The sequence below is a fragment of the Asparagus officinalis genome, chromosome 1, assembly GCF_001876935.1.
Source record: "Asparagus officinalis chromosome 1, Aspof.V1, whole genome shotgun sequence".
Taxonomy (NCBI): Eukaryota; Viridiplantae; Streptophyta; class Magnoliopsida; order Asparagales; family Asparagaceae; genus Asparagus; species Asparagus officinalis.
In genome coordinates, this window is record NC_033794.1 from 90708655 (window position 1) to 90717355 (window position 8701).

The 8701-nt window shown below is 36.7% G+C and overlaps 2 protein-coding genes across 2 annotated transcripts in view; one reads left to right on the plus strand and one right to left on the minus strand.

The window, feature by feature from the left end:
- LOC109827787 (probable 28S rRNA (cytosine-C(5))-methyltransferase) lies at positions 56–5482 on the plus strand. The gene is made up of 7 exons (XM_020394806.1): positions 56–220; positions 1272–1416; positions 2105–2166; positions 3115–3202; positions 4184–4267; positions 4815–4976; positions 5067–5482. Exons 1-7 carry the CDS (start codon positions 59–61, stop codon positions 5315–5317), a joined length of 954 nt encoding a protein of 317 aa, XP_020250395.1. The 5' UTR covers positions 56–58; the 3' UTR covers positions 5318–5482.
- The window catches only part of LOC109827794 (17.0 kDa class II heat shock protein-like), a 12387-nt gene continuing 9550 nt past the window's right edge, over positions 5865–8701 (minus strand). The window contains exon 2 of the mRNA XM_020394818.1: positions 5865–6516. Coding sequence (XP_020250407.1) covers positions 6034–6516 — 483 coding nt within the window. The 3' untranslated portion in view covers positions 5865–6033. The remainder of the gene's footprint in view (positions 6517–8701) is intronic.

Here is an 8701-nt window from a genome sequence, read left to right on the forward strand (position 1 = left end):
TCCTACTACCATGGTTTAGTCTGCTCTCTTGCACCATTTCCTTATCACAACTGTGTTTATGTGTATCACTATGTCACATAAGATATTGATTCATCTGCAGACAGGTTTAGGATTACTCCTCTTTGTTTACTTCACTATTGATATTTATTTGTTCTTTCCTTCTAAGGGCAAAGCAAGTTCTATGGTGGCCGTTGCCCTGTGCCCTCAGCCAGGATGGGAGGTTTGTATTTTTATATAACCACCGAACTGGTGAATATTTATTGTATTTGTGCGTTGCTACCTTGTTTTTCTAGTTCTAGAAAACATATTAATGCATTATGTATACACTAACCTATCTGTGCCGATGAATTGTTAAAAATTCAACCTGGCTATTTATGCAGACATGTTTGATCTGTTTATTGAAAACCATCCAGATTGGTCATAATTGTCCCATAGTATTTTGAACCTCCATGCTACTGCTAAATGTTAAAAGATAATTTCTAATATTTATATTTATTGTAGAGATGAATCATGTCTGTTTAGAAATATACCTTCTCAAAATACTTGTGATAACGTTATCCATATTACTCTCTGCTAAGATTGCCGGAGATGCATATTCAACTATAAGGGACGCAATTATTTTAGTAAATTTCTTTATGTCAAAAATAATTTCAATGTGAGAGCATAAAACCTGAACAAACTATCCTTTTATTCTATAGGGACTAGAGACAAATAAGGATTTTATCATCTATTAGTTTGGTTATAGGTTTTAGAATAAAATGCACATGCCTAATGCACAAAACTTATAATTTCCAAAAAAAACTTAAATTTCATACTTTTACATTATTTTGCTTTTTTCACACATGCTACTATTTTTCCTGAAGAAACTTATAATTTTTATTTGTATTTCTTTGGTTATGCAATTATATGGCCCCAAATCCTATGTTCATGGCATTGTATGGTATAGACCATGGAATATTCTAGAAAACAAAAAAGAAAGAGAAGGGAAAAGAAAGAGAAAATTGCTTGTATGATATGACATATTCTAGAAACAAAAAAGAAAATACGAAGGAAAACAAAGAGAAATGTCTCTTGTTAAATTACTCTTTTGCCCTCCCAGTTATAGTAGAAATGAGCACGTCTTCCTTTCATTCATTTTTTGACTATCCTCATAATGTTAGTTATATAGTAGTATAGATGGCATCCTTCTGTTGCCTCTGATGCTTTTGGACGTGCATACTATTTATATAGCATTTGCCCTAATATGTTGTTTTTCTTGATTATTTGATAAGGTTCTAGATGCCTGTGCTGCTCCTGGAAATAAAACTGTTCACCTTGCTGCACTAATGAAAGGAATGGGAAATATTATAGCATGTGAACTTCACAAGGAAAGGGCTAGACTTCTAGAAGATACTATCAGGCGGACTGGAGCTCCTAGTATCCTTTCATTGTTTTCCCCCCTTGATATTGTCAACAAATTTTGTGAAAACATGCTCCTGTTTGAGTTAGCGTTAGATACTCTAACCTCGTATGCTTTGCTATGCTATTCATTTTTTCTATCGTGGACGCTGCTAGTAGAATAAAATAATTAATAATGGTGCTAGATTGTCAGATGACGCTTTTCTGTGTCCGTATATAGCTTTGTTTTTAATGAAAAAGAAGAAAGACAGTTCTTGTGACGCTAAACTTTTGCCTACCATTAAATTTCTGGCAGTAACATGTTGCTGTAAAGCTGCTGGAATGAGGTCTGTCGTGTCAAGTCTATTACTAAGAGAAATAGATTTTCTTTTCCTTCTTGTAATACATTAATATGTGATTTCTCCTTGTTGGCTGTATTCATTATATGTTATGAAGGTTTGTTGCCGTAAAGAAACTTCACAAGTTACCAGCAAGTATAGGTGCTGGTTGTGGAAACCATATTCAGACAATTGTTATTGTTTTGTGATAAATATAAGACTTTCTGAAGGTCTTTGGCTTGCGCATCATTAGTGTACTACTCAATTAGATATTCCACTTCCCACACAAATGTGCTAATCCTACAAGTAAAAATTGTGTGAGTATACTTTGTGACTGAAACAAAATGTGTTGTTTTACACTTATTGTCTCACCTTAACTGGAGTTACAGATGTGAACATATTTCAAGGTGATTTTTTAGATTTAGATGCCAGGGATCCCAAGTTTTCAAAGGTAAGATCCCTCTTTTCTGATTTATTTTAGAATATATTAGTAAATCTTTTTTCCCCTTTGCTTTTCTGTGAGATATTCTCCCAAGTACAACATAATATTAGTACTTGTAGTTGTAGGCGTTTACTGCAAGTTATGGCAGAAAATTGCATCCAAGCATCCTACTAACGTTCTATCAGATGATATGAATATAATGATTCAAATTTTTTTGTAACAGTCATCTTCAATGTCAACCAGTGTGGGTGATTGATAAAATTTGAAAGTTTTTATACTGAACAAGGAAAAAGTAAAAGTCTGTCTCCAACATAAGACAAAAAAAGTGTGGATATATTCAGCTAGACCACCAGATGCTAAAACCACTAACAATTTTTATGAAGATAGCATAGGCTGTATTGAACATGAAGTCACAAAGATGTAGCATGCCCTATCTGAAAGGTGGTTAATTCTGATTTGTTGATGGACCGCTAGGAGGTTCTTTGTCTTAGTGTAGTATTCAGCTTCTTGTGCAGTTGGTTCCAAGAGCAAGAGTAGAGTAGAATGGAGTTGAATTCTAGCTTTTGACTGCAACTGAACCACTACTTACCGGGTGACATTTTATTGGCGAGCATACATGTATTGCGTTCATAAGCTATCACTATGCACAGTAAAATTTCTGTTGATTTGGAAAATTCCTGCAAAATCTTCAGTGTTATACAACATGCTCTTTCAAGCTTAGAAAGTCCAGCCTAGTCAGCCATTTAAATCAGTATGTTTTTCTTGAATAGAGACCATGTGGTTAATCCTTAAAGTTTGTGTTGATTAATATCAACACTAGCTGAATCTTCTCTTAAATGGAAAATAGGATCAATGTCATATTTCATGCATGTTGATATTCAATTCGGGAAGTTTATTATTTGACATTGCTTATTTACTAATATGTATACTACAGTTCTCATTACAATGCGCATGCAGATCCGTGCTATTCTCTTGGATCCTTCTTGCTCAGGGTCTGGAATTGCCAGAGAAAGATTAGACTATTTGCTCCCTTCATTCAAGAAAGGTGATTCTTGCAGAATTTTTATTCGCAATCTAAATCAAATTCCTTTCCTAATAATTTATCTTTTTATCTCTTAAATGTCAATCACAACATTCAGTTAACACCTAAATGGAGTCAACTTAGAAGTAAAAACTTCGCAAATGACTTTTTTTCTTAATATAATTAAGGAATCGGAATAATATCTCACACACAGAGGGATGGAGGAAGTATTCTAACTTATACTTATTTTAAAAGCGGAGGGTGGCAAGGTGTTTAATTCTATGGCAGAGCCTGCTTTATAGTATTTCTATTTTGCCGAGGCATGTTGAAAATTTTCTGTTCTTCACGGGGTTGTTGAAACTTGAAAGCACATTCTCGTCAAGAAAAAAATTTATCGCACAATTATTAAAAATCAGATATGCTGCCCCTGCTGTTTGTCTCTAGTTTCCCAAGCGCAGTGAATATTAGTATCACATGCTTTGCACTGATAAACAACTGGGAAAAGTAGCACGCTAATAAGCAAATACTTGTAACTTCACAATTAGTTGTTTGATAAGCTTGCAAAGTATTGAAGCAAATATTTGTAACTTCACAATTAGTTGTTTGATAAGCTTGCAAAGTATTGACTCACTTTGAAGTAGTTAGTAGATAGTTTTGTTCATAGAGTCATGAAAAGAGCCAGAATTCTCAGCCAGTTGGGACACAATAATATGCTTTTCATCATCATAACACGTGGGGGGAACTCAGAGACAATTTTCCAGCCATGCACACGTTGGAAAACTCTAAAACGAAGAACTTGCCTGATTTTAAAGTAGAGCATATGGCCTATCTCAAACGATCAGCCGTGCCTATGGTTGTAGTTTTTTGTGGCCCCTCCTGTAACAAAGAACTTGCCTGATTTAAAGTAGAGCATGTAGCCTATCTCAAGTGATCAACCTTTTGCCTATGGTTAGTATGTGTATGTACGCCCTCCTGTAAGTCACTTTTCTTACTTGTACTAAACAGGGGAAGACGGTGATGCTGCTAATTCTCAGAGAGTAAGGAATCTTGCTGCTTTCCAAACAAAAGCTCTTCTTCACGCCTTATCATGTAAGTGAGCTTCCTGTAACCCATGTCCTAATTGTTTGTTCTACGATATTTTACTGATCCACATACTATTGCTATTCCAAATGCTACCTCCGGAAGTGATCCCTTTTAAAATTTCTGAAACAAATCATTCCTGGTGATGCATTATGCTATGGAACACTTCATTTCTCTAGCCGTTACTTTTAGCTTCATTATCATGTATCATGTGAGAAATGCCAGTGTAATTGGACGTTTTTGCACAGTTGCAAGAAGCTTCCTTTGCACGTATGTGTAGCAGCAGTGAAGAAACCTTTGAAGTATGGCCGCTTATAAACAGATTTTTGGCTCCAACCCATAAAAAAAGAGAAATGTATCAACCGATAATGGGTCTTCAGTAGCTATTTTGCTGATTTTAGCCAATCTTGTAACCATTTCGTTCTTCTAAATCATGCACACTTAAGTATTTGAATATCCAAACATCTACTGTTCCAGATAGCTAATCATATTTGAATATCCAAACGTCTACCATTCCAGATAGCTAATCAGTTTCTTCTTTGAAACTTTGTTGTAGTTCCCGCAGTTGAGAGAGTTGTATACAGCACATGTTCAATTCATCAAGCAGAAAATGAAGACGTCATCAGTTCAGTTCTCCCCTTTGCCACCTCTATCGGTTTTGAACTGGCAACTCCTTTCCCGCAGTGGCCTCATCGTGGCCTCCCTGTCTTCAACGGTGGTAAGTTCTTCAAATTATAGCCGTCAAAACAATCTTGAAAATTCCCATGATCTTTTAATCAGTAACCGGGGCTCTTGCTTTCTGTCTCAGCTGAACATTTGCTAAGAACAGATCCAACCGAAGAAACGGAAGGATTCTTTATTGCACTATTTGCTAGGAAAAGTGAGACGAATAAATCTGAGGAAGCACCTGAAGAATCACACATTCAGAAGTTACCTCATCCCTCTACAAAAAAGATTTGCAGAATGCGGAAGCCGACTCCATTCCTTCCACTAAGAAAGATGTTGCAATATAATGCCATCCCACTCCTGAGACATAATAGAAAAAGAAAAAGAATATGACTGTGACGTCTAAATTATGAAATTTTGGTTAACGCTAACCATGAACGCTTCCGCCTGTTCTGTGTTTATTGTTGTATGTTTTTTTATCATGCATCACGGACATATCTCTTTTTGTTGTACGCTTCTGCTACAGTTAATATGGTATCATCGTCTTTTTCATTTTTCTCCTTTGTAATTTCTTGTTGCGTGCTTTTTTTTAATCCTGCGTACTGTTAATAGGATGATGAAGATGTTTATTTTACATCTATTCCCTTTGTATTCAGTGGACCGCTATGACATATGCAAGAGCAGTGGAACATTTTGCCTTCAACAACGGCATTCCAGGTGCATGTTAAATGACTCCCCAATTTCCATAAGCAGGTACGTGTTATTTAACTCCTCAATTTCCACCTACTTTTTCATGGAGATTTATTACCTGCAATACTCCCAAAGTTCGGTGGGAATTCAGAAATTAAAGTTCTTACTTATCGTTGCACGTGATTAGTCATCGTCCAAACTTAAAATGAACATCAGAGGGTATAAATACACACAAAAGCAAAGACCGGTGTAATACCCACAGATGCTCATCAGACACAAGGCATTACTTTATTCGCATACAAAACGATGGCATTTAACAGCACATTAGCACATCGAACTGCTCACACCGAGTGACATTCAAACATTAGCAACAGAACACATAACAAAACATGGAAAAGAACACAAACTAAACTTCAGGCTCAGGCGACCTTGACTTGGACGGTCTTGGGCTTCTTGGGCTCCGGCGGCGGCTTCTTCATCACCGTCACGGTCAGCACCCCGTCCCTGCACTCCGCTGTAACCTTATCGAGGTCAGCGTTCTCCGGCAGCGAGAACTTCCTCATGAACTTCCCCATCCTCCTCTCCATCCGCAGGTACCTGCCTTCCTCCCTCTCCCCCTGCTCCTCCCCCCTCCTCCTCTCCCCGCTTATGACCAGCACGTTGTCGTCCTCGATCTGCACCTTGATCTCCCCCGAGCTGACGCCGGGCATGTCGACCACGAAGGTGTACGCGGTGGGCAGCTCCTTGACGTCGGCCGGGGTGGACGCCATCGCACGGGCGTCGCGCACGTAGGTCCCGGTCGGGGTGGTGCGGGATTTCTCGGCCTCGTCGGGGATGTCGCCGACGAGGTGGTGGAGGGTCGAGAGGAGGGGGTTCTCGAAGCCGAACATTCGGACGTCCATTGGTGGAAAGGGTTTGTTGAATTGAGAGCCGCTGGATCTTTTTCGGGGGTTATTTGTTTCAGATGTCGGTGGGAAGGAGGAGCGGGGCTGAGGGGTTTTATAGGTGGAAACGCTGCTTCTGCAATGTTCTGGAGAGGTTCGAAAGAGGCGGGCATGTGGTCGCCCACTCCGGCTTTGAAATGATTAGTGGGTCGGGACTGGGCTGGGCTCGAGAGAGGCCTCTCGTTGCAGTAATGTTATTGGGGGCGTTGCATCTGTTAATAAAGTCTTGAAGTCTTGAATTTGGGTAGAACTCTTTTATTTATTCTCTCTGCCTAGTGAGAAGGAGAGACCTGTTTAAGTGAGCTCATATCGAGAGAGAATGTCCCAAGTTTTGAAGTCTAGCATTCCTAGAAGCCATCAAGGGTGTTACCATCTCAGACCCAATTAAAGACAATACTTCACTTGAAAGGATATCCCGTCCCAAACTTCTCTCAGACCCAATCCAACCTAGCCCATGGTGGTTCGAGTCGCGGGTCGGCCTGAACTCCTTGTTTGTTTTCAATTTTATTTCTTTTTGTTTATTTTTTTTCTTTTTAAATTTTTTACTAGATTAGTATGCATAGTTTAAAGAGGAAAACTGTGCTTCATCTTTCTGAAAAATCTAAATCCTATAAATTTATAATTTGTGATAGAATTATCTTAAGGATAAGAGATTCACAATAATTTGAGTGTTTTTAATAAATCAAAATGACTAAAAATATTCATCAAAATACTAAATAGTGTTTAGAAAATATCTAATTACTACTAAATTATAACTCAGAACACCTGAAGGTTATAATTTTAATTGAGCTGCTACTAAAATTATATCAAAATATAATTATCGCCTAAGGCGGGCCAGCCCTCTACCCGCGGATATCAGAGGCCCATTTGGGCCCACCTTAATGTGAGTTAGGTTTTGTTGATGGCTGATATCAAATAGTCAATGAAAGAAGCGATTAAGTTGACGGAGGTCCTCTAACCCTCTGGATGTCTGGTTATCTTTGAATGTCCGGTTCTAGAGTAGGTTGTTCTTTCCTGCACAAATAGCAAATTGTAAGAGGGCGAAGTTGGGTTCCTCGTTTGTTCCTCCGACGATCAAGTCAATGATTTGTTTGAGTGGAGAAGTAAAATGAACATCGTAGTTCTTAAGCACTGGGTAGAGGTAAAAATATTGCCTTATCATTGAAAATAATACCCCTATTTATATTGGTGGTAGAATGGTAGAATGGTAACTTTGGCCGAGTATGGGATGTCGGCCACGTAAGCCTCTGCTTTACAGGTGTCGGTCGACGAGTGGAGGAGAGGTCACTTCGGTATTTGATGCGAAGTGATTGGGGGTACATGGTGTTGACGTGGTCCGATATGTCATAAAGACTATTAGGAGCAGAGGAATGATGACACCCATAATACATTTAATGACATTTATTGTTGTAATGACCGTGAACTTTCGATACTAGTTAAAATAATTTTTTAATATTTTAAAATATTAATTATTATTTTTAAAAGAGTATCTGTATTTTTCTCGATTTTCTAGAATTTTTATGATTTAAAGTCCAAATTTTATATTTATTTAAATAATTTTAATATTTATAAATTGATTTTATGCAGTAAAAATCTTTAGAATTAATTTATTGTGTTATCGATACTATTACGTATCATTTTAAATAATAAGTTGTATTATTGTTACTATTACGTATGATTTTGTGTATTATGTTGTATTATTAATTACGTATTATTTGTATAATTTGTTGTATGCGTATCAACTGTTGTAATAGCACAACTGGTACGTTTTATTGTATATAGATAATTTTCCCATAATTATTTGATTTTAAATGTAAGTAATTATATTTTTTATTAATTATTCTCGTTTAATTGTACAATTAGTTGTATTATTTCTACTGTTGCATATTATCTGTCGTATTAGTATAACTAGTACGTTTTAATGTGTAGATAATTTTCATATAATTATTTAATTTATTTTGTAATTAATAATTATTTGATTTTAAATGTAAGTAATTATATTTTTTATTAATTATTCTCGTTTAATTGTACAATTAGTTGTATTATTTCTACTGTTGCATATTATCTGTCGTATTAGTATAACTAGTACGTTTTAATGTGTAGATAATTTTCATATAATTATTTAATTTATTTTGTAATTAGT

What these genes read in the sequence shown, in the direction of transcription:
- LOC109827787 (XM_020394806.1), top strand. Translation starts at nt 59, where the DNA reads ATGTGTATCACTATGTCACATAAGATATTGATTCATCTGCAGACAGGT. An exon ending in TCTTCTTCACGCCTTATCAT is followed by an intron (nt 4,268 to 4,814) that starts GTAAGTGAGCTT and finishes ACTTTGTTGTAG; the next exon opens with TTCCCGCAGTTGAGAGAGTT. An exon ending in CCTCCCTGTCTTCAACGGTG is followed by an intron (nt 4,977 to 5,066) that starts GTAAGTTCTTCA and finishes TTTCTGTCTCAG; the next exon opens with CTGAACATTTGCTAAGAACA.